This window comes from Plectropomus leopardus, chromosome 5 (assembly GCF_008729295.1).
Source record: "Plectropomus leopardus isolate mb chromosome 5, YSFRI_Pleo_2.0, whole genome shotgun sequence".
Taxonomy (NCBI): domain Eukaryota; kingdom Metazoa; phylum Chordata; class Actinopteri; order Perciformes; family Serranidae; genus Plectropomus; species Plectropomus leopardus.
The window spans coordinates 1,734,997-1,761,674 of record NC_056467.1 but is presented as its reverse complement, the minus strand read 5'-3'; the positions used below and the strand labels follow the sequence as shown (position 1 = coordinate 1,761,674).

The 26,678-nt window shown below is 40.0% G+C and overlaps 1 protein-coding gene across 2 annotated transcripts in view; it reads right to left on the bottom strand.

Annotated features, from left to right (window-relative positions):
* The window catches only part of tpst1 (tyrosylprotein sulfotransferase 1), a 58,403-nt gene extending 33,202 nt beyond the window's left edge, over positions 1–25,201 (bottom strand). For both annotated transcript variants that reach the window (XM_042486345.1, XM_042486346.1), the window contains exons 1-2: positions 24,999–25,201; positions 5,157–6,186 (exon numbers count right to left, since the gene is read on the bottom strand). In XM_042486345.1, coding sequence (XP_042342279.1) covers positions 5,157–6,013 — 857 coding nt within the window. In that variant the 5' untranslated portion in view covers positions 6,014–6,186; positions 24,999–25,201. The remainder of the gene's footprint in view (positions 1–5,156; positions 6,187–24,998) is intronic.
* Between the last annotated feature and the right edge of the window lie 1,477 nt (positions 25,202–26,678).

Below are 26,678 nucleotides of genomic sequence, written 5' to 3'. Positions count from 1 at the left end.
AATTCAACCTCTTAAAGTGAAATTCAGAGGTTTGGAGCAACCACGAGAGATCAATCCGACCAGGAATTGGTTATGACCTGGAGATCAATGTTGCATCAGAAAGCCCTTTTGGACTTTGTCTCTGACTGTTCCAGTTAACAGTGTCGTTTGTTGTGGACATGCAGGACAGAGCAGTGTCTCCGTACCTATCTGCAGCTCAGCTCAGAGGGCTCTGGTTAAGGCCCCCATTCATTAATATTTGATGGGAATCAATCTGTGGAGGGGTGACGTGTGCACTAAACGACCACAGATCTGCATCTGGATCCCAAAGAGCTCTTATCACCCTCGCTCCCGGCGGACGTTTAGTACACTTTTGGCCTCGTGTTTGTTTTTGGTGATGCATTCTATAGCTGTGCAAGGAAAAAAGTTCAACGCAATCCCTGTTTTAACCAAAGTCCATTTTCCAGTCTGGACACAGCTGCTGATGAAGAGTATTACGAGAGGCGAAGACATTGTTTTTCGGAGAAACTCAAGGGTCCTTGTCATTGAGCCGTAGCAGTCCATTGTTGAGGTAGCTAAAGAGCACTTGAGTCTCCATGGTGTCTTGGCTGACGCCCTCTTTAGATGAGCAGATTTTTAAGATGTACAGATTCACCAAACAGATGGTTGATCATGTATCTGACACACCAAAATAAGAGCTGTAGTGCTCTAAATTTGGGTCATCTTATTTTTACCAAGAAACCTTAACACAATAATGGAGATCCTGGTTTAAAACGTTGGTAATCTACTGATTTATCAATGAAATTTTCAATGGAGGCTGCAGTTCTTGAATTTGACACAACATGATCGGTCAGAGAAGCTAGAAAATTCTCAAGAGGTTAGCAACTGTGTCGAAACTGGGTAGCGTGTTTTAACCTACATTAAAAGCTCAAATGGCTCAATGTGCTTTAGGGCTGTGCGATATGACGAAATATATCGTCTGACGATAATAAAGTCTATCATTTCATATTGTGTTATATCGTTTATTTCTTTTACGTCATCTGATGACATTTGGCGTCCGTCCGTGTGCACGGCACCAAAACAAACAATCCTGGAATAACTGAAAAACTTGTTCTTATAGCAGCAGTGTATTCAACTTTATTTTATGACAGTTGCTACTTTATTTAACTTTATTCTAACTGTAGTTCATTCAACAGTTGTGTATTTTAGCGGTTAACATTAGTACATAGGACATTTTAAAATGGATGAGATATATACTAAAATATTGCAATATTATTTTAAAGCCATATCCCCCCTGCAATAGCTTGAACCTTAGATTCTGGATGTTTCGTTGACAGATTTACGAGCTCTTCTTTACGGACTGTGGGTTTCAGGGTTAACAAGGCCTTACCTCAACCACAATAACTTCTTTCAAGCTCATGTGTCAGCAAATACCAGCACTGCTGAAGAGTCCTTGAGAGAGAATCCCAGTGTTTTGACGTCACTGGAGACGGGCTTGTAAAAATAGCATTTGTCTATAAGGCTGAATCATTTATCCTTGTAGCTGTGTATTGAGGTTAAGTTTTATCAGGTCACAGATCTGATATCAGCTGAGTGTTTGCTTGATACTCGGGCTAGGCAATATGGAGAAAACCAAATATTCTTGATCATATACTTCAATATCTATATTGTGGTGATATTGTTCGGTTGACTATTGGTGCTTACAGAGAATATTCACACAATGAGATTTTTGATCAGTTATGATCAGTAATTTGGATATAATGACTAATTGGGTAAAGGTATATAATGCAACAGTCTGTTAAGTTCAGAGGCGTACACCACCTAACTGTAATGCAGACTTTAAACAAGAAAAAGACAAAACTCAAGATTTTCAAAATCTCATATCACAAAATGCAGTTAACAAAACCTGAGGCCGACTGCTCATCCTCCTCATCAGTGGTAGGAAAACTGGGTCCCATGGGCCGAATCCAACAAAAATATCTGATCAAAGTGGAAGTTTCCCTTTTACATTAGCATTATAAATTTTAATTTTTCCCCCACAAACCTAATAAAGATAAGATTGTTAATATAAGGCTCATGTAAAATAAATAAATTAAATAAATATTACAAATTGCAATCAATGCCCCCACATTAAGAGAAGCGCGCAAATTCAAAACTACTGATTAAAAAGCAAAATGCTCACACCAGAGAAGCTAATAACGAGAGAAAGGAATTGGGATTTTTGCTTAAAAAATGCTTAAACTGTTGATTAGTTGTCTAAATAGTAGCTGAATTATTTTATGTTGACCAACGAATTGATTAACCGGCTAATTATTGGTAAAGTGATGAACCTGTTCTGCCTATCTAGTTGTCAAAGCACTGTCACGCTACGGCATGAACAGAAAATCCGTAAAACCTGCGGAGGTGATTTAGCTGAGTTCATTTTTTGGTGAAGCACCACAGTACAAACATAAGCTGCTGTAACTCCATGAGTCCTCACCAACCCACGGTAAAAAAGGCATTCACCCTCAGATACAATTCTTAGACAAACTGTTTTAAAATGTCAGTCTCACTGAATGATCATTATATGGGCTTACAAAGTGCCTTAAAAACACTGGCCCCCAAATAAACACTGCAGAAAAACAACCATGACTGCACTTAACTGCTGACCCCTGGTGTACCCCGCAGCCTCCACGTTTCTCCTCATAGTGAAACAGATCAAAGTCACGCAACTCAGGAAGGAAAACAGAAGGAAGGAGAAACGAAATACGCAGCCAATTAGACTTTTTCAGCTGGAGGAAGGAAACCTACCCTCCCATTTCACTAAAGAGGAAGTGCGATGAGATCATAAAGAAGTGCATTTGGGACGGGAAAACTGCTCAGTGGATGCAAGGCCTTTCAGTAAAAGCCATGAGTGTTCTCATACGCAGACAATAACAAAACGTGGCCCGAATGTCTCTGGAGGATATGGAGTGTGTTCTGGTGCGACGTGGCAGGAAGAGAGTGGTAGCAAAGGGGGTGGGGGGGCAGATAGAGGCAAGGAATGGGGTTGCACCCCTTCAGGGGTTCCTCAATGACTTCCAGAGGCCAACCTCCCAAATCACTGAAACCAGGAAAGCAGGAAAACCTGCTTACATAGTGAAGTGCAGACATAATCTCATGTGTTCACTAATGTACAGGTTCCTCACTGTGCTCGGCCTTAGGATGTTTAATATCCAAATGAAACGTAATGATGGAAAGTCTGGAGGCTTTGTGAAAACATGGGAAGGATATATTCCAAGGCCATTGGTGCATGCTTATTTTTAAGGCCTGGCGAGTGAGATTTAATAGAGAGTGATATCTACGACCTGACACACTACTTCTAACATGTCATTTTTCTTCAGGTTAAGAGCAGATCTATACTTTCTCTCCCCTCCAGGCCAAGTACTTAGAAGCTAAGTAGACACGGGCATGTCCGAGCTCATTTCTATTGCACTGGGAATGTGATATATGGCAGGCCCCGGCTCACCACATGGAGCTTGTGAGGCTGGTGAAAATCACTTGTAACGACAGCAAATATTTAACCACCATTACATCAGCAACGAGCTATTCAATAAGTCTGCAGCTGCGGAGGAAGCATCTAGTAAAAATGAATCCTCTGTAAACATTGCTTTCTCATTATCAGCTTCAGCGGTGATACATTCGGTATCATGGAGATGACGGGCAGCTTCCTGAAACTGCATTCCAAGCAGGTCGAGTGTCCAAAAATGTCAAGGAACCTCTGACTAAAGAGAACGGAAAAAGAGAGCCAGCATGACACGGTGATGGATGGTGATTCAGCCTCTGGAAGAAACCACTTTGGAGCTGGAAGCACCTAAATGACCCCGATGCTTAGTTTAAACATACGCTGGTAAAGACAAGGGGCCACTGACCCCAATTTTACAAGGTCGTGAACTCAACCCTAATAATGTAATAAACAAAGAACAACAAGACAACAATGGAGCTTCTCCATTACAGTTTGAGGGAACTGCTTCTATTTTAAATCTACTCTTAAAAGGCATCATGGGGGCCAATGTTGTAATTACTCTTGAGTTGTGTCTGGACATAAAAACATGGACAAGTCTCTCCCAGAGCTAAAAACAGAACAGATCAAAGACAAAGTGACAATAGCCAGAGAGATGTCTTACTCCATGGCTACAATTAGCACAATTACAGTGTAAATAATGAAACGTTAAAGTTGAAGCAGACTCGACAGTGTCAGACTACAGATTCTATCTAATTAAAAAGAGCCAATGATGATCTTTCTGCTACAAACTATTTTTCCCGATAAGACTTAAATTATCACCAAAACTCAAAGCATGGTGACAGTCCACTGGCGTCCTTGCTGCATCTTATACTTTCAAAGTATGAGTTGGGGATGTCAATGGTTAACTGTTTAATCCTTTAACACCTGGATCGACATCAGCTACTGTCAGAAGTCTTAACTTAGCATTCAAACCTCTAAAACCTGAGAAAATTAGTTTGATTTCCTGAGGAAACAAACGTAATGAGCAAATTGGCAAGAAATGTCCTGCAAATTGCAAAAAAAAAAAAGAAATTAAAAGTCGACAAGGACATTATCTGAAAATCAGCTGGGGGGGATTATTAGATATTTTAAAAACAACTCTTTTTATAACTCTCTTCATTAAATATCAAAATTATGTTACAGATAAAAGAAAAAAATATACATACATTTTTATCACTTTCTTGAGGTCATTTTCTTGTTTGTTTTTTTTTTACTTTATTTTCAAGAAATGGTAACTTTTTACTAATTTCTTGCTATTATTTGGGCCATGCTTGCTGCCCTCTCCCCATGTTTTATATCGACACGTTATCAGTATTGGCCAATATTGGCTTTAAATAAAATATCAGATTTGGCCAACATGCTGATTTGTGCCTTTATGACAAATCGACATTTTTATGTTTATTTATAGCCAAATAAAAAGTGGAGAAATTTTCACCACAAAACAATCGAATTTCACCATCTCTAAATGGATAGCTCTTTGAAATGCAGGCCTCTTGTTTCACATCATTTTGCATTTTTTAAATTATAATTAATCACTTAGTTACCGGTCACTGAAACCGACATCCCGAGTATGCGTGCAGAACAAGACATCAGAGCTTAGGGTTTGGGCTGGGGAAGAGGAAAAGGGAATGTAGGAGCTGTCAGCATTACTTACTTGGAAAGAGAAACTCCTCCAGCTTTCCCAATGAGCTCCTCGTGGTGGAGGACAGCATCATTCCAAGGAACGTCAAGGAACTTCAGCAGCGTCTTCATCCACTTCTCAGGATGAAGGACCAACTGTTCGTAGTGCACAGGTAGGCATTTATCCGATGCCTCCAGGCACTGTGTGTACATGGTCTCTATGGCCCGATTCCACTTGGTCAGGCAGTCCCGGTAGCTGCTCAGGTCAAAGCCGGCGATAGTTACCTTCCGTGAGATCATGGAGTGGACCGAGGCCCGGCCATCGCGAATCATGAGTACAAACTTGGCACGGGGAAAGATTTTGGCCAGATAGGAAAGCGACTTCAAAGCAAAAGGGTCCTTGTTGCAGAGAAAGTTGGCGGGCTCTCCATGTTTGACGATGATTTCCAGCAGAAAGGCCTGCATGGCGGCGTCCAGCACCTCATCTGTTACACCGGCCTCGTCCAGGCGCATCTTCTCCCGCCCCGAGCGGCTCCACATCTGCTTCATGGCCAGGATACGAGGGATGACGCGAGTTTCTTCGCCACAGCGCACCTCGGGGTGGGCGTCCAGCATGGCTCGCATTAGCGTGGTCCCGCTGCGGGGCACTCCACCGATGAAGATGAGCGGCATGTCTTTGTTGTAAACAAAAGGCGTGCTGAGATTCTGGCCTGTCCGTAAGGTGGTCCTCATGCTGCCCCCCAAAGCTGACAGAGGCAAGATCCCGCCCGGCTGGCTTCGCTCTTCGATGCGATGGTGGCACTCCATGGCGTGGCGGCCCAGGTAGAAGACCGTGACCGAGCTGATGACCAAACAGGCCACCAACAAGTTCTGTTTCAGCTTGCCAATCATGTTGCAGGCCACAGACGGGAGAGGACAATATCACCACAGGGGCAATTTAGGGGGAGGGACGGGAAAAAGGAACTGAATCAAGGTCCCCACCCTTTATGGTTGTTTGCTGGGAACCGGGCATGGATCGAGCTCCCTGGTGCACAGCAGGCGTCGAGTCCCCAGCTCCATGAGGCCTGGACACAAAACACAAAAGAGACAATTAGGCTACACCTACATTACATTTTAAATTTAACATGCATCAGTATTGCTATGTTTCACTTTGGCATCCTCCATAATTCTGCGTTTTAGCAGCACTAAAACGGAGCTATTTGGAAATGCTGCTGTCCCCGTTTTATTTTGAAATCTCCAGTGTGGACAGGAAGGAGTTTGGAAATGCTGGCATGGACACCCCTGTTCACTTTCTGAGCTATGACGTGTCCTTCTCTGATTGGTCGTGCCCAATTCACCTGAGCCTCGATTATCCGTTGTTATTTAGAAGAATAATTCTTTATTGTCACGGGTACATTGTACAGGGAAATTGTTCTTTAAATTTACTTGCGGAGCAATGAGCAGCGGCGTGCCTGAACCTGAATGATCATGGGAAATGTGTTTTAAGGCACGTTAGTATGAATGGAGATTAAAGCTGCTGAAACACTCAAATGGACTGGGATCGTTTTTGTTTTTAGACTCCGTCTTAAAATGGAGTAATGTGGATGTAGCCGTAATTCTGATTATACAGCAGGGCAACATTCACCATGCAAAATTACCAACAAAACCTAATCAAAAGAACCATTTCATGTCCCAGATTTGAAAATAATTCATGTGACAGATGTCAGGCACCAGGACACTCCACTGTCATTATTGCAAACACATAAATCATCATTGGAGAATGAATTTACAGAAGAGAAATTTGTCAAGCAGAGTGATCGCCGCGCTCCCTTTATTTGACGGGCCTTTTGATCTCAGGCCAACATCACGGTGCAGTTTCACTTTGCAGAGAGCCTTGAATCACAAAGTTGACACAGAACTGCTTTAAACACGATTATGACAATGGAGTTGCCACCAGAAATACTAATGGACTCTGTCTCCCAGATGTTTTAAGGAGAGTGAGTGAAGAGAATTCAGTGCCCACTGAAAGATAAATGACTCTCCGCTGACAGGACACCAAGAAAGTAGAACAACAAATCTGTGCATTTAACCAAAAATAGCTTTTTGTTTTCATCCTGCCAGACATCACTCAGGCTTTAATTCTCAGGTAGCACATACATCATCTGTGACATTTAGCCTTCAGTCTCTAATTTTGGCATGCACACATTTTGTAGACAGGGCAATGTGTAGTTGCATGTAAAAAAACAAACACAGAGACACTTCCCGCACATAAATTCTACACACCGCAGTGGGCTGCCTGACAGCTTTTCCTCTGCTGCTGGACAGTAAAAGCTGTCTGCTTACTACAGCTTATTTGTTAAAGGGTTTTCTCGGTGCTGGCCCTGCAGCCACAGTCACCTTCCTGAACAAACGACCTGGCTGGGAAAGGAGGAGGTGCAGGGCGAGGGCATGCCTCAGCAGGTCAGTGCATGAGTGCCTCACTTACAAACCACATTCAGTCTGCTGGAAGTTTCTTATTAGGTTAACCTGGCCTGAAGAGAAAATGTTGGAAATAGTGGTGGGTAGTAAGTCAACTACAATTTTATTACCATTAACCTTTAACAATCAGCATTATCAGCAGCATCACTGACATAACTCATCTCTCATTCTGCCCTGTAACTCACACAAGTCATATCTACACCAAATCCAGAAGGTTGGAACAGTGGACTTATTATCTAGATTACTAGCAAGAGTAACCAAGATGGTGTGGGTGAGTGTTATTTTGTTTCTGTCCAGTCGAAAAGTGTGTTTTATGAGTTAACGAGGAAATTAAGCCTTGTCAGTCTTCTGTGACCATAGAAAGATTAATTCAAAAGGTGTTAAGTTGTATTTCGTTGTTTAAGAAGGAAAATAGGTGTGAGAATATTACTTTCCTTAACATTTTAAGGGTTTCTATTGTGTATTTTATTTTAGTCTGAAAAGCCCAAAAAAAAAAAAAAAAAGGAATGAAATGCTACATACTGCCCAAGCCTAATCTACACAGTCAGTCGAGATTTTCAATTAAAAGATCTAAGCAAGAACACACCTCAGACGCAATAGCACCTTGCCAAGAAATACCAATGAATGAAATCAATATGTTGACCTGCATGTCAGTAGCCAGGCTCCAGTAAGGGTTTTGTGCCTTTTTCCTGTGTTAATAAGTGCTTCTCTATCTTAAAAAAGTCATGCTTTGGAGTCAAAAAAATAGAAAAATATAGCAAAAAACAGTAGCAAAGATTTCAGGAGCCACTGGCTGCTGCATCTACATGCCCTGCTGTTGTCATAGCAACATTATATTCATTACACCAGTCAGTGTCAAGACCAGCAAAGTGCAGTTTCACCGTTTGTGTCACTGTTTGTGTGTGGCTTTTTATAGGACCCGTTTTTCATCTGGCCCCTGCAGACTAATAAAGTATAGCTTTAGTTATATGGTCCAGAATGAAATGTTTTAGCCTCACAAACCAGTAACCTGATTTACTTGCTGTCTGTTTGCACACGCTCCACGTCATGGTGAGCATGATGGTTAACAGGCTCTGTCAGCGTTGTTCTGCAGCAGTGCCACGGCAGGGACTCTCTCTGGCATCACCATGTGACAGGCTGCTGCTCGTCACAGCACAGCAATGAACCCAGTGCAGCAGACTCCCCCCTACATGGTGTTTAGGGGGATGCGTATTCGTTTGGGCAGAGCAAAACAGAATGATGCAACACGCTGTCATCGCTTTTGTTCTAACTCATGAAGTTTTAATTAAGGACGCCGTTCCTTTACAGCAAAATACAGAACAGCTGACAGAATTTACTGTCCTGGGAGTGTGTGAGAGTCTGAAGATACACGGAGATCCCAGGGTCCTCAAACACAGCTATGTTTAGAAATGCTTTTCAGAGTAGTGTACATGTTTGGCAGGCAACGTCGACTGCTGACGAAGGCAGAAATCAACAATTTCCATCTGTGCCCAGCCCTGACAAAACCACATACTGGCTTAAATACTAGACTAGAAGACAGGAGTATGATACATGGAGATGAATAAAACATTGCTGACTCATCCTCAAAAGATGTGAAGACTGCAGGTTTGGATGGGGATGGTACCACAGGAAAAAATAAAATAAAATACAAAATATATATATTTATATATACACGTGTTTATATATATTTAAATAAAGGATCAACTACATCATCTACATGTCTAAATGCTATTCAAGAAGTTTTTACCACCCGACAAGATTACATGCTTGGATAATCACTGAGATCTTGTTGGATGAAATTGGCTACATTTATGCTGAATTTTGGCAAAAAAAAAAACCCACAAAAAAAACTATTAGCTGCTGGCAGATCAATTGCAAAAATACTGGTTGGTATATATATATATATATATATATATATATATATATGAAGGGATTTGGATCAGTATATTTTTTTAAATTAAATAAAATGCCACCGATCGATTGCTTTCACTCCAGAAAACAACACAGGTTAAAAAAAATAAAATTGCAATCTACCGAAGTATATATATTTGTTTAACCCTTTAAAACCTGAGCAAATTTATTGGATTTCTTTAAAGGCATTGGGAGAAGACAATGAGCAACTTAAGAAGAAATAACCCAAAATCTAACAAGAAAATTAAATGAAAATTAGCACAAAAATGGGAAAGGAAAAAAAGGCTGGACTGACTGGAGAGAAGTTCTTAAAAATTATAACAATTCTGTGACATAATTTTAAAATATGAAACTATACTTTTCTGGACATTTCCCCCATTATTAAAAAAAACCTAAAACAATTTCTAAAACTACTAATTTCTTACAATTTTCAGGACATTTTTAGCCAAGCTGCTCCACCCATATTTTAAAAAGAAATCAATTCAGAGTCCAAAGGTTTTAATATTTGTGAAAGACATCTGCACGCAGCTCAAGAAAACTGATGTCAATCCAAATTTCAAAAGGGTTAAACACTGTAAACGAGCATCACAACGACAGGAGTCAGGCTGCAGCCAAAGGCCGGGACCTGAGCTGCTGATGCCTTTTTGGGAATAAAGAACTGACCAAGGGGAAAATATCTAAATACATGTTGTGTTTAAGCAATAAAAAAAGCTCATGTGCTGAATATCATTGAATCAGTGCACGCTCGACAAGAATCCAACTGATTGACTGAAGTTTGTATATTCTGTATTGTGTTTGAATTCGGCTGCGACAGAGTGTGGGCCAATGCATCGCCCTGCCATCTGTTTCCCCTCTGACACCATGCTGCCATCTTCTTCTCAGTGGGTTACTTGTACCTAATGAGCCAAGTGGCTGTTACTGCTTTTAAGCAAACATCCTCCACCGTTACCTCGTAGTTACACAAGTGAGGAGCATTTCACAACACAACACTGCAGCTAATTCCTTGCATTAGCCTCCCTGTGAGAAGGAGCTCATGCAAGACTAAGCTGCAGATAAATGCTTCATGTGTTACCTCCGCGCTGATACTGAGGAATGTCAAAAATGTGTAAAGGCTGTAGAAAAGTTCTTACGGTGCAGCATCTGACGGTGTTTATTTATTTATTTTTCCTGTTGTGGGCTTTGTCTTTTCTCTCAGCCCACCCACGCGTTCTCACATCTCTGAGTCTTCTCCTTGGTGATTCAGCATTAAAGGGAGGGGGGACGTCACAAAGCATGCCAGGCTGCCAACACCTTTAGTCTATTAGTGGGAATAAAAGAGGGGTCTGCCAGTTCCCCAGGGCTGCTGCCACTGCCCTTAAAAGTCCACCCTTGGATAGGATGAGTGCAACTCAGGTATAAGTATACACTGTATGATTTTAGCCCGTTTTTGGACCTGATTTTTGAGCCACACAACTCATTTTAGAGTCGGGCCGAATTTCAGCGTTGTTTGCCTTGCAGTGTACTAGGGCATTAATGATTCATCAATCGGCATCCATATATAATCGATATACAATTTAATGAGCAACGCTCAAGCATCATCGACACAAACTGAAAACATCCATATCATCCTCTTTCATATGTGCCTTTAGTATGAGGGAAGCATTTTCTATATCAGTTTGTTTTCAGAGAAACTCAGGGTTAACAGACACAACACACGTCATATGTAAACAAAACCTGTACTCAGGAAACACATGCCGGACATCTCACTCTGCTAACTTCTCGTGACAGCAACATTAGCTGCTCAGTTTCAACCATGTTAGACTGAAAAAAACATGCATGCAGGCTGAAATTCATCTGTGCTGTTTGTCGGGGGACGCAGTGACTTAAACCAGCGGTGAGTGAGAGAAAGCATAAATAAATATTCATTGGTTAAGTTCTGAGTAGAGGAAAAGTCTGCTAGCCTTTAAGCTTATTTATGCAATGCAAAATGCCATAGGCTTATGTTATGCTGAAGTTTTAGGAAAAAGATCCTGTGCTGAGTTTTAAATGAAAACATTTGTTTTCCAGAAAGCATTTTCAAACAGAAACCAGTTGCTTTTTTATTAATTATTTCCAATTGCTTATATGTTGTTTTTATCTTTTTTGGGCCAAAAGCACATCGTACAGTGTTTGCCCAGCTTAAGTCTTACAAGAGATTTAAAACCATTGTTTCAAGGAAGACTTCAAAACAGCAGCTGCAAAGACTGATACAGGCAGACGAGCAACCAAAAGATGTATTATCTCATTAACAATCATCTATAATAATACGAGAATGGAAAGAGTTTTGCATGAAATGACAGGAAGCAAAGCAGGTGAGTAACTGATTCTGAGGAGGACAACACTAAAAGGTGAGATACAAGGTGGTGGATGGTGAGAAAGACGAAAACAAAAGAGTCATCTGTGTCACCACAAAACAGCAGAAACAGTCTAAAGGATAATAAAGAAGTACTGAAAGCAGTGATAAGCTCTTCATTTGTCAGTAATATTTCCGAGTCGCACTGGTGCTCCGTGGTTGCAAACACCTCACAGGCTCACACTACCGACACTACAAAAACTAACAGCTCTCAGGTTCATATTTTCATAGTATTTGCAGGTCATAGTTGTGCTCTATGGCCACAAAATGTGACTAAATGGTCAAAGCTCTGCTATGCGTGTCTGTGAGGGGCAGAGAGCTGTAGGAGAGAGCAAGAAAAACGAAATGCCGGTGACAAATAAAATATTGTGACAATTAATAGTCGATGTTCACTATCTAGTCATTTTATATATCCCATATGGAACAACATGCGATACCTCAAATATATCTGATATATCACCCGCCCCCAGATTAGGACACTGCACGTGTATCAGTATTATTTGGTGGATTTTTGTCTTGAATCTTTCCGCAAAGCATTATTGATAAACCTGCCAAAACATGGGAATAAAAACTAGAAATGGCCCTAAAGATTTGAGATGGAGTCCCTCCAGAGGTGGAGCATTATGAATGTCTGGCTGATAACAAACTGCGGTCGAGATTCAGAGCAGTGTCGTGTTACATCTTGCACCGGGGCTGAAATGTGTTTGTGTTAAATTAATTGAGGCTCTTCTCTCCTGTTACTGATATTGTATCCTCCTTGTAGGATATTTTTTTCCATTGATCTGTTAGGGGAAGCAGCGGAGGCTGAGGCTGCTCTCCACGGGGCGACGGTGAAACCAAACCACATCAACACTTAATAACGAGGGCGACTCTGCGCCTCATGAAGCCCAGCTGTGAGAGGTCTGGGAAACTGAAAAGGAAAAGAAAATATCAGGAAACCAGGAATCGTACAAAGTTTCCTCTCACTTCTCGATCATTTCTACTCTGACATTTATTGCTTGATAAGAATGCCAGCCAGGTTAAACGTTTTGTTTTTTTCAATTAAATGTTCCAATGCTTAGTCCGAGGCTGGTTCTTGGCATGGGCCTGCCTCATCAACACCAAACACAGGCATCTTTAGCCCCGAAAAATTCTTACTTAGAGCTGCTACTGTTACTGGGGATGGTGATCAAAACAGGGTGCTATTGAGGACCCAGTTCCGCTATTTTTCAAAACCCAAAAATCAATAACGTTTGAGCTTCCATGGCCCCTATAATGCAGCATTACATCTCGAGTCGAGTCACAACATTTAAATACAGTCACTGGTCCGCATACATCTTCATCATCATCCACTCGCAGCAGCGGTGGTAAGCACACCCAAACTTTGTAGCACGTCTCGTCAGTTAAAAATAGTAATCAAATGTTGAAATCCGAGTTGAAATCAGTAGAATAAGAGCTAGTTATCTGGATAAATGAGGTTCCATAAGGTTTCATTGCTCTGATCATCTATAAAAAATAATTAAAACTACTGATGACAAGATTTTTCAAAGTAAATATTTCAACGAAAATACAATAATTATTTCCTAATTACTAAAAACATGACTGAAAGTAACAGTAGACATTAACAACACTTAAGTGTGAAAATGACCGAATTTTTGAAACACAAACAAAACATTTTCATCGATATTTCATCAAATTAAAAGCAATAAAAGCAAATCCAGTTTTGATGAAAACAGATTGTCACCTTGTCTTTCCATCAAATAACAGAGAAGCATCAATATTGGTATTGATAAGAACTTGGATTGTTAACAAGTCTTGATAATGGCATCAATATGAGTAAAAATTAACAATCTCCATCCCTAATTGTCACTAAAGAAAATGACAGTGTTGTAATTTCCCAACTCCAGTGTCAGAGACCCCTTTTCCCCTTGATTAATGGCAAGTCTCCAGGACAGCCTTACTTATTTCACAGTTTCGTACATGTGCATATCAAAAGCTCTAATTAACAGTACTCAAATACTGAAAACAAACACTACGACCAAACACAACCACCTCAGCACACGGTGAATTCGTTTTCTTTTTTTTTCACGTCTATTTAATGATGCATGATAACAGCCATCCTGACAGCAAACTGCCTCCAAACATCAGAAGAACCCAGCCAAAAATGAGACACTGGCAGTTAATTTGTCCAAATGCTGAATTTAAAATTTAAAGTCAAAGTAACATTCTTCCACTTCAGACACATCTCCAAACTTCTGTTCAATCTTTACACACACTGTGCAGCTGAGACAATCCTGATTTTGTAAACCTGCAGGCTGATCCCCTGCAGTGCTGGTTTTGGTATGCCAGGAAGGAAAGCAGAATAAAAGGACAGCAGGAGGGAAATTTACTGTGATCCATAAAGCACTTAATAGCACGAAATGGCGAACTGTAAATTAGCTGAAGTTTTGGAAAGAAATAAGATCTTTTGGAGATCATATTTTTCAAAGCAGCAGCTCTTTGTGCAGAAACGTGGTGTGTTTTGATCTGTGTGATACGGGCGGACATGACCGCTCAAGTGTGGCTGTGATAAATGTTCCAGATTATATCTTTTAGTAGAGTCATTAACATGATAAGGAGTGTTGTAGGGCTTGTAAAGTTTTATCAATTAATCACTAACAAAAAAAAGCTTTAACCTTCACAGTGATATCTTCAGATTATGTTTTTTTCTGATTTAAAATTTGACAACTAATTAATTGTAGTTGCAGAGCAGTTTTTTTGATCTGCTAAAACTAAACACACGAGATTGAAAAAAACACTTACTATCAGTGAATGTTAAAATACTGAGAATCACCACAAAAGTACAAATTAAAGTATCAGCTGCTCCCATCCTAACAAATCTGCATCAACCTTACAACATACAGCATGTCACCAATATCCAGCACAAAAACAGAATATCGTTTTGAATATCAAAAATTATGTCAGGAGGACTCTAAATTAAAATGTTACAGACAAACAGATGTTTGTGCGGCTCTGTCTCCAAATCTCATATTCTCTTACAGACAAATGATTCATCCTTTATTAAGTTACAGAACAGATCTGGGATCTGGGACATTCCTAAACGTCCACACTGTTGCAGGATCAAACAGCAGGACAGCGGACATTACCCTGTCCACAACCTCTGCCCCTCAGGCTTCGTCATAAATCACATGCTATCAACAAAACTCTCAGCTGCCAGCAAAACTGCATGTGTAAACTAATCCAACAGTGTGACTGTCTGCTTCTTAAAGGGATACTTGGCTGATTTTCACCCAGCTTTGTATCACAACAATGTTGGTAGTATGTGTAAATGAACTATGGCAAACTTCCCTTCAGCTTACCAGCACCCAGATCTCCCCCCTCATCTCCAAGGCACACGTCCTCTGACAGATTTTTGCTGGCTCTGGAGCTGTTGCTCGAACTGCAGATTGTATTTCCTTGGATTTGTATGTCCTCACCACCAGAGACAAAAAGTGTATAAAAGCGGATCAAGAGAGCGACAGCGGCAACACCAAACTCAAATAAAACTGTAAAACTAAGCAGTGCTGATTAAATATGAACGTCAGACAGGATCAATTTAGGACCCTACGACTCAAACTTCTCAAACAGCTGCTGAAAAGGGAAAGATCTCATGAAGAGGTCCAATTTAGAGAGGGGACACTGAGTAATAAAAAAGGGATACACTCGCACAAGAATTAAAAAACAGCTACTGCTACACGTGGACTCTAATTCTGTGGAAAAAAAACAATATAACACCAGTTTCAAAAGTATTTGCATCTCTCTACTGCATAGTCAGCCTAGTTTTATGTGAGGACCCTCGTTACATCAGTGAAATACTTTATAAAATAATTACTTGACTACTGTTCCTCTGCATCCAGACTTTATCTGCAGAGATTACTGGGCAAATAAACTATGGATAACAAACACAGATGCCCTCCTCCCCCATTATTTGAACAAACCTTGAGTCAACCTTGGTTCCCCAAGGGATTTCATTTGCTTACGCACCTGTCACACTGTTTATGACCTGCAGGGACCTGGTCTGCGTGTTCAGAATCGATGGTGTGCAATTAAAACTGAGACAATCTGACATGTCTTTAAAAACCCAGCCCCTTGGCAAGAGCCATCTCCTTAAACGTTTGTTTAATCACTGAGCCTGTAGCAAGCGAAAAATATTTGTCTTGTTTGAGTTGTATTATATTCAAGTTAATGAGGTGTTTGTTATGCCTATGTCCCCTTTTTTTCCACATAAAATATCACACTCCCCTGAAATCACAAGCAAAGGATGAGGAAGGGATCAAGACTCGATGGTCGAATAACACCGGGAGTGGTTGCTTTATTGTGGTTTGCTAACAGCATAAGATTACCTTGATAAAGGACATTAAGTAAGCTGCCGGCTAGTAACAAAGAAGCCCCTTTTTTATATAGCAAGCTGCAAATGACCCAAATAAAAACTCAAAAACGACAAAGTGACATCTTTTCCCCTGGATGTGGTTGAACATGACTCACACTAAACTCTGAGCTCACTTTAAAGGCAGTTCCACTTAAAAAGGAAGGAACAGAAGTTGGTTTCTGAGCTTCACCGAAAGGTCAGCATTTGCAAAAATAATTAGCTGCATAGTTTCAAGTTGTGCCACTGACAAGAGCCTCTCACTTGTGCCTGGGTGATATTACATAACCATCTCATGGGCAGCTGTCCCAGGGGAGCAGCAGAACCAGGCTGCTTCAAATTTTTAAAGACAGAACCTCACCAACTTTTTACTAAATGAAGAACACAGAAACTTTGTTAATTTGACAGTAGGCCTGGGCAATATGGTCTATTTTTTCAAAAACATGCTTGAGTTACAGTTACAATTTTTTTTCTTTCCCTTTTAAAAACGAACTACAAATGACAAAAAAAACAAGTTTTGCTTTTATTTTAGCAATGAATGTGGAGTGCTTCAAGTCAGTTTTGCAGTTGAAACAGTAGAGTATTGAAAATGATCAAGTCTGAAATTATCCAACAATCGTTCAACATTAGTTCCATGTTAACAAGAAATGTATTGGTTAAATGACTGTATCCTAGGTCTGTTGCAGTGGAATAAAACAACATCCCCTCCAGCTCTCTGTGATCTTTTCACATGTAAAGTTGCACAGACGAGGCGGGGCGGCTTGGTACATAGTTATCAGCATGTGGATAAACCTGCAGGCTTTTCCTCTGTATATACGGGCACCGAATCTTTAACAATATGCAGCACGACTGCATCAGTAACGGCTTTGCAGCGGGTCACTTTCCTGTCATACAGGACACAATAAGAAAATGATTTTTAACTGGCTGTTTGTGGGCTGACGTGGTCTTGTTCATCTCGGAGTGAGACACATTTCTCCCACTCTGCTGCTGCCTCTGTCTGAGGTGTTGAAATAAATCGGTCCTGCTGCTGCCTTTAGTTGCAACAAACTTTAAACAAACTTTGCAGCGCACTGTGGTTTGTTAGATCTGACGCACAAAAACTGATCTAGTTCTAAACGACTGACGAGACTGCGCCTTTTTTGGGAACATACACAGACTGCTGTGACCTACGGGAGCCCAAAGAGAGCAGCGGAGGAGAAAACCTAGATTTGCATTTTAAAAAATCCTCCTAAACCACAAATTCGCATTAATCCATAAAATCCTTTTAGCCATGCTAGTAAATTCAGAAACATACAGAACTTTACTGCAACACAGCCTTAAAAACCAGGAAATGACAACACACAGAATCTAAGACAACATCTACTCTTAAATATCACAGACTATGGTGTTATGAGTTGGGCAGCTCTCTCCGTTATCTTTAACACCAAATCCGTGGATATCTGTTCATATCTTTGAGTTAAACACGACTGAGGAATCAATAACAAAAAAACTGAAGCGTTCTGGAGGCTCGCAATTGAACGAAACCTTACTAACAAAAATTGGTTTGTTCTTTTCAAAGGAAACTAACGTGTATGCTGATGTAAGATCTGTAATCTGCTCAGAGCTGAATGTGAAGGTCAGGCAGCCTTGAGCATTTCTGCTTTTTCCCCCTTTTTGATGTTACAAGGTGGCAGATGTGTAATCCAGTGTGTCGCCACACTGCCTCTGCACAACCATCCTGCTTCCTCTACAGTGAATCGGGTAAACTGACTCACTCCCCCAATCCAGAAACTCCTCACTGTCAATAAACGCACAACATCAGCCCTTGTCTTACTGGAGCACACATGCAGTTTACACAGGAAGTAGTCACACTTCAAACCACAGCAGTCCTGCCTGCATGCATCACGACATGTTTTCGTTCCAATACCTGCTTGTAAAGCAACGCAACATCCGAGTAAATCACTGCCTTTCTCACGGTGCAGCAAGAACCAGCAGATGTATACTCACTGTCACAGTGCAGGGCTTATAAACAGTGACTGACACATCACTAATCACTAAAGTGACTGGCTGAGAAACACAGCAGAGTAAATCTGCCAATGACTAGACAGTGTGTGTGAGTGTGTGTTGGGGGAAGGGTCGTCTGTGCACTGAGTGGGCAGCCTTTTCGACAAATAGTATGAATACAATTTGTAAGGCAGTGAGACTCAATCTGGGCTGCCGGGGTTGTCAGTGTGGGAGTGTTGCTCTGGAGACTGTTTTGAATTTGACTCTTACAGGACGCAACCCAGCGAACATTTTGCATGTTTTTAGCCTACAGTATTTATCATAAATCCTACATGATTCGCTGCTGATTATTTTAAATCATACTGGACTGTGTTTTAAAGTCTTATAAGGAGGCAGTGATATCACTCACAGGATTCCTAGTGCTTACCACATGTGGGATTTAAGACTTTTAAGGGGTTTTTTTAAATGCCACTTTTAGGTGGGAAGGGAAAAAAACACAAACCGACATGAGTTACTTAAGGTTAAGGAGAATTTTTTTTTTTTTGGAATAAATACTGAAACTTAAAACTTGATTTTTTGGTGATGTTAATGCAAAAGACATTTGGTAAATTATTGTTATTAATTATTATAATTATAATTATTATATTTAAAAGGTAGCCATTAGTTTGAGCTTTTGCAATGCAATCTAAAAAAAAAAGCATTTCATAAACTACCTTCTATGTCAGAGCATTTTTAATATACTATTAAAAGACTGATTTAAGACACTTAAGTACTAATTAAGGCCTTATAATGGATTAATGGATTCAATGCCTTTTAAGACTTTCTAAGGAAACTACAGATAATAACAATTATTGATGATTGATAAATCAGTCGTGTAAAAATTTGTGTAAAATGTTGTAAAAACATATGCAATATGTTGCGGTGAGCTTTGACTGAGAAAACAACATTTGGTATTATTTTGCTGATTAGCAGAAGTAAGAAAGTGCTGACAGTTTGCAACCCTGATGGGAACCCCATCACATTTTACTATGCTATGACTATCAACGTTTTGGGACATGAAACCTGCTTAAAATAGGTAATCCATCACAACAAATGTGGTTTCATGGTAATCCAGGAAGTGAAGCCTTAGAGTTTTGGTTCAGTTAATTTTCATGCTGAATAGTAATGAATGCAAACCAGTGGCTGGATAAAGGCAGGAAAAACGCACTATACATAACTCTATAGAATCACTGACTTGTATATATTGGTATGGAGTTTTTTTTAACTTTCAAATACTGGCATCAATATGCAATAGGGGGAAAAATTATTTAACGCGTCAACATATTTTTTTTCAATACACATATTTCCAAAGCAGCTATTCACACACAATTTAGACCCGACATTGGTATTAACTCAATAAAACTACACAGATAAAGAAATACTAACATTCCAATCCACAAAAAAGTTTTGTGCAATAGCTTGTTAAAAGCACCATACACCATACGGAGAAGCCTGTAGATTACTGGGAGAATGTAGAGGAGAAAAAAACAAGCAAATCTTCTGGCAACACATTGACGCGCCACGTTTGGAGGACAAATGGCTCTGCATATGATCCTAAAAATAAAGACAAATGCAGCCATGAACAAGGAAATTCTTTAGAATAATCTGTTGCCATCCATCAGGACAATGCTAATGAGACGCAGGTGGACCTTAAAGCAGGACAATGAAATGCAAAACATACTGCAAAGAGAGGAAATGTTTATTGGTTCCAGAGGGAGAAAATTAAGTTGTTTGAATGACTCCATTAATCATCAGAGAAATCCAATAGAAAATCAGTGGAAGGAAATAAAGATCCTGATTCACCAGCATCTTCACATCAAGATTTAAACACTGTCTGTTTGGAAAAACGGGCCAAATCCAACCCGAAAACTGCCACATACGTTTCTTTGCAAAGGAAGCATATTGAAGCTAGCACTGCAAACAAAAGCTACTCCATCAAAATACATTTCAGTTAGTGTCTTAAATAATTGTTTGTATGTATCATTCCACTTTGCTGCACATAACTTCTTCTATACATTGGAAAGTTATGATTTCTTTTTGTAGTTTTATTGAGGTATAGTGGGAAAGTCCACTAGCTAAGCTAATTTATGCTTTAGAAAATGTCATAGGCTTATGCTAATAACATTAGCATGTTGTATATGTGGGGGAAACATGACTTACAAAAGACAGTTTCATAGTTTGGTGAAAAGATTTTGTTGACAGTCTGCGTTTTGTGGATTTTGGCAAAAGTTTGTCTTTGGGGCTTCAAGTCAGACAGCCCTGAAGTTTTAGGGAAAAAGATCACGATTTGAGTTAAAATGAAAGCATTTTTTCCAGAAAGGATTTTCTGACTAAATGAACCAGTTTTAATAATTTACAATTTTATATGTTGTTTTGCTCTTTTCTGGCCATAAGTAAATAAGTAAATAAGTTGAGGGACTGTTCTGTAGCTGTGGTGCTTCCTCACATTTTGGGAATTGTTCCACTTTGTGGTTCCACTACGCCTCAAACAGATTATTATCTTCAGTATTATTTTTATACAATTAAGTTGACATAAGAAAATAAAAAATTAAACCAATTTTGCTCCAGAAAATAACTTTCTTTGACAAAAAAATGCAATTTTGTCTGAAATTGTTTGTTTTCTTATGAAAATGCACAGTCAGGTGTTAATACATACGGAATAGAAGAAGCTAGAATAAAATATTTTATGTGTATGAAAACAGAGGATCTGCTCTTTATTTTAATGTACTCACTGTTTATATATTCAAAACACAAAATATTCTGGGGGTCTTGAATGACCGATGATAAATATGACCAAAAATACTGGCGCTGGCTGGCAACTTCATTACAATACTCTGGCGAGGAAAGAGTTAAACTACATCTACATGACAAGACTCACATCGATCCATTCTTCTCTCGCAGGGAAACCAGACCAACGTGTGTGCAGTCACCAAACTAGTTGGCTCATCTGTTCTTGCACACATCTCGTGTTCTTGTTTCCCATCAGTGTGACACACCGCTTCTCACAAAAATGGCTCTAGCGATTAAAGATAAAAATATTCTGCGTCAGCTGTAAGCTCTGTAGCCGCTGCAGACAATGACACAAGCACATTTGAAGACTTTGTCCCCTCAGTCAACAAACTGTCCATCAATCGAGTGTTTCTTAGTGAAAACAAGCTGTGCGAGACATCTTCCGACGTCTCCGGCCCTGCTATTCTGGGGGGGTTTGATGAATGTGGGGCCTCAGAAAGTCCTTGAGCAGTAAGCGCTCTTTTGAGGAACTTCATAAATATGAGCCGCGCTCTGCAGTCGCTGGCTGAGCTCAGCGGTCAAACAGCTGCTGGACTGAATGTAATAATTGTGATGCAGCAGTGGGTGTTCTTTTCAGACAAGGAAATGAGAGTATAAGTGAGCTTGAGTCCAACTGATCCGGCTCTGCAGCTGTGGAAGCCGACCCACTGAGAGCGGCCAGCGCTGACAAACACGCTGAATTCAACTGGACTTGGGTCTTTTTTCCCCCTCAAGACCACCTGCACACAGCAGATGTGCTCCTGGCTACCAACACACTGGTAGTCTATGCCCCTCGCTGGCCACTGGAAACTCTTCCTTCAGCTTACTAAGCTTTTTTTTTTTTTTAATAAACATTCATCCTTGTACACCTGCAGGCTACGATTGTATCTTTCAGTTTGAAAATCCACCAAAAACACTCTCTGTCAGATAATCCAAGTATTTCCTTTATGTTCTTGCAAGTCTGACATCTGCAATAAGCAACAGCAGGGAATATGAAGCTACGCGTGGTGATGCTCTTTTCACTAAAGCAGCCTGTTCAATGTGATTTTTAGTTAAGAACTCGTACATGTTATTTCCATGATCTTGGAAAGTTCGATCAATATTTGTGAACAGGAGCTTCTCTCTCAAAGCCAGAAACCGGAGGAGGAAGTCTCAAACATGTCATTGGGTGTATAGCCTGGATCTGCTCGTTAGACGAAGAATCGGAGACTGATTTTTTGGGCCGTCAGAATTCTTTTTTTTAATTACAAAATAAGTTTTATTCTGTTGAAGTGTTTTCAGTTTTATGTTGCCATATTGATCAAATCACCATGATGTTGTGCTTACAACAACAGTCACTTCCTGGCATTTAATCAGTTGTGGAGATATGTGAAATCCGCAAACTTGTTTATTTCTGTAGCATTTAAAGATATATAGTTTAACACTGTGGTCTGATTTATCTGACATTTCTGCCGTGTTTATTTCATGTACTGTGTTGCCTTGGTAACATCATTGATAAACCAAATCAAGAAGCTACGCAATGTACAGCTTTGGATAACAAATCCATTTCCCTGTTTGAAGACAAGTTAAAGCAGTACAAATATTCTAAATATAGTGTACACTTATACTGATTGTTTTTTTGTGGCTGGGCATTTTTAAGGTGGCTAAAGACTAACAAACTGAGGCAGCGTTTGCTCATTGTTATTTGAGTTTAATGTACGTGACACAAGGATTTTCTGCCCTAAGTTATTGTGAATAAACAATGTGATTCGGTCTGTGTTCAGATCATTCCCCTCAGGGTCATTTCTCACATCTTTCCCACTACACTGTCTTAGCAGCAGCTCCAGATTTTAGACATGATGACTTTACACATTTCAGCTTTAGCACTCAGTTTTTGTATTATACAATTATTAATGTTCAGTAATATTTTTTGTTTAAGCAATATTACAGGAGAGAGTGTGCTTTCATGTAATTTGAGTCTGTAATGTAATGTAATGCAATGTACTGCGTGTAATGTAATATTGCGATTATGAAACTATTACCAACAAAATAAAAACATGTAATCAAAATATTTTCATATTTTAGGGCAATTAGCTCTCAAATAAAAAGCCTTTAGCAACTGTTATCTCAGTTTCCATAGAAACACAAAAGTCTGACTAATTACTGGAAAACAACCAGTCACATCAGCAGAATCCTGTATGTAACAGAGGTCAAACCTTAACGACCTGCGGACACGTTTTCTAGTCCCTGTCGAGTCCGCTGACCAACTTGTGCTTATGCTCTCTAGAGATGGTGGGGTTTCCCAAACTAAATAAAAACACCAGCTATAAACACAGAACTGCTCAGCTTGCTCAGTCTTGACAAGAAATCCTTTTTCATACAGATTTAGCTATTACATCCACAAACTTTATCTGTATTTTTAAGGCAGTAGCTCCCTGTCACAGCACAGCTGATGGAGGATCCCAAACATTTCCAATAACTCAAGAGCAAGGTAAAGCCCATTAGTCCAAGATAATAAAAAGAATAAAGACTATTTCCAAAATTCACAACATGTTGTTACCTCATGAAATATTCTGCTTCTTGACGGCCTTTCAAAAACAACATTTTCACTGCAGTTGCACTGGGTTTTTAGTTTGACGTGAAGTTTTCTGTTTATCTTCATACATGCTGATGTCACTTTTATCAGTGTTTATAATGAGTCTGTTCAGAACATGGTGGTTTATGCTGGTTATTGTCAACTTAGTGTTTGTTTATAGTTCACACCATGACTGAGTCGGTTACTTTTCATGTGGTCAGCTGTATTTGCTTCCCTGACGTTCTTGTTCTTTTGATGAAACTGATGTTCAGAGATATGGCAGTAACCATATGATTTCTTCAAGAACAGTAATTCAGAAATGGCGATTCAATTCTGAGTAATGAAAAAGGTGTGCTTTCATGCACATCTGAGCAATCATAATGCTTGGTCAGAACTACCTGTTGTACAAACTGACTTAAACCACAGGAATAACATGCATGATTCTGAAAATGGCTGTAGCTCCCCTTTAACTGAGACCACATCTCTCTGCTAACACAACAGAAAACGGTGCATTTTTCAGGCCTGGCAAATGGAAAACAGTCCACCGTGTGTGGACCTCATATTAACATATGGTGCAAGCTACTTTGCATGACCAGTGTGATTAACTGAGGTCATTTTTTCCAGCCTTTGCTGCACCCACAGGCCCAAACACGTTCAAATGTAACCCAGAAACATTCCAGTATCTATTATAATCAGTAACCAGAAACCAAACTCTGCTCAAATACTGCATTAAAATATGTCTCGTTCATCAGCACAGGAGCACAGTTCATGCAAAGTCTATGTAAGGTTACGTGTATGTTATGGACCTCTATTAACACCAATTTAAACAACTGAGGCTGCAAATGTATATAAACTTAAGATTTGGTGCAAAGTGCTCTTTGGCACACTCGCCATATGTATTTTAGATAATAAAAATGGCAGTAAGAATAGCACGGAGGACATGTTTTAAGTTGAATTACATTGAAATACGTCCTGGCTGGTGGCCGTGTGTAAGAGTTACCTCTTAAAAAATGTCTTGCGTGATCTCCAAGGTGTGTAACCTCACCACGTTTATCGATAAATAAGGCAGATTTGTGCAAACAATTCAACGAAACGCTACCCCGGGGGCGGCACGTAACGGTGCCGTCTGTCAACATGCATCCCCGGCGAAAACTATCTATTCAACACGGGCTTCATTTGTGATTTTATCAGCCGCGGTGTTTTTTCTCCAGTCTTGGTTGCTAACATGCCAAACACCAGCAATTATGTAACCCCCGTTTTAAATGAAAGGTAGCTGCGATAAAGCGACGAAAACGACGGATTATTCAAACCTTCCTTTGCCAAAAAATGTGCGTTTTACTGTCGCAGCACCCGGGCGAGAGGGAAGGAGAGGGACATTGCAACAACACACCAGCGCCAAAAAACCTACCTAATGCTGCGGAGACGGCGCAGGAGACTCGGGTCCGTCGGTCAGAAAACCTCCACGGAGTCCAGTGCCGGCGTCCGGACAGTCCTGCCGTCCTCTCGAGTCACTTTCGGGGCATTTTCTGTGTCCGCAGACCGTGTCAGGGGCACGGTGGTCAGGCTTGTTGCTCTGGTAGACTGGAGGTGATACCGAGCAGACTGCTACAACCACACTGCTCCACTGGTGGTGAAAGACGAGCTGTGATTAGTCTATCACTCACAGAGGTTGTGTGTCAGAGCTGCTGATTGGTCAGACGGTGAGGGGCGGGACTAAAAATGATTTAAATTAGACCCCAGGAAGTGCGCCGGCCCCTGATGCAGATTTTACATAGTGGCCAAAAGTGGGAATACACCGTCAGATTTGACAAAATTAAATTTTTATTGAAAACGGACTCCTATGCAGTTCCAGTAAAAAATAAAATAAAATAAAGCATAAAAAATACATGTAAAAAACGTTATTAGAACGGTATTAAAAAACAATACTAAACAGTAAAATACTTTGCAATTGTATTTGATGCAATACCCTCTGGTTTGTCGAAAAAAAATATATATATATATAGTTGTGGTATAATGTCACCAGCATTCACTCATATATGTATGTGTACATAATATGTGTACCCCACCTCTCACCCAATTACAACTGGGATATATATATATATATATAGATATAATTGTTATCGCATTTCATTGTAAGATTGTCCATAGTACTATAATAATAGTAATACTAGAATTTAACTGCAAATTAATCGCACATTAAAGGGATATTTTTAAAGTTCTTATTATCAACTTGAGTGTGGGCAAATATGCTTGCTTTATGCAAATGTACATTTATTATTATTGCAACAATCCAAAACAATGACAAATACTGTCTAGAATATTCTCCAGAACAACCTTACAGGTACTGCATGCACAAAAATATGCTGAAAGCATGCCATGGCAAACTTAAGCCCAACAAGCAACAACATTGCTGTTGTTGTTGTTGACAAAGTTTGTTGCTTGTAGAGTTGTCCAGGTGACTCTGCTGCGAAGTATCCAGCGTAGTCCGCCTTTGGCGAGGAGGAGGGCTCTGTGCATCAGCTGGGTTTGGCCGGCTAGTGGTATTTGAGACTCATCGTACTCCAGTGGTAACTCAGTTCACATTGACAGTAAATGCAAATAACTTTGGTGCTGTTGAACAGGTGTACCTAATAAAGTGCCCAGTGAGTATATATATAATACTGAACTTTCTATAAAAGCAAAGCTGTCCTGTTGAATGAAGTTGAAAAGCCAAATAAAATCTAAAATGCAACCCCCTGATCAGATGATATAAGGTTTCGTGGTATATTTTTTTCATTGAATTAGTACAAACTATACACACAGTTAACCTGGGGCCTTAAGGACTGCTGAAGTTCTGGGTTTGCGGGGCTTTTTCCCAGTTGTAAATCTTTGGTTCAGATCTCTTTGACATTTTCAACACAGATAATCACAGATCAGAAAATACAAAGCTGTTTCGCAAAGACAAAACTAGAAAAAAACACTATCAGGGGTTTTCATGTTCTGGCATCTGTCTGGATTAATACCCACACTGAAATGTATACAGTTAAAGCCTTTCATAATTTATATAACGTAAAACAGAGTCATAAACACACTCTATTGCAGATTAAAA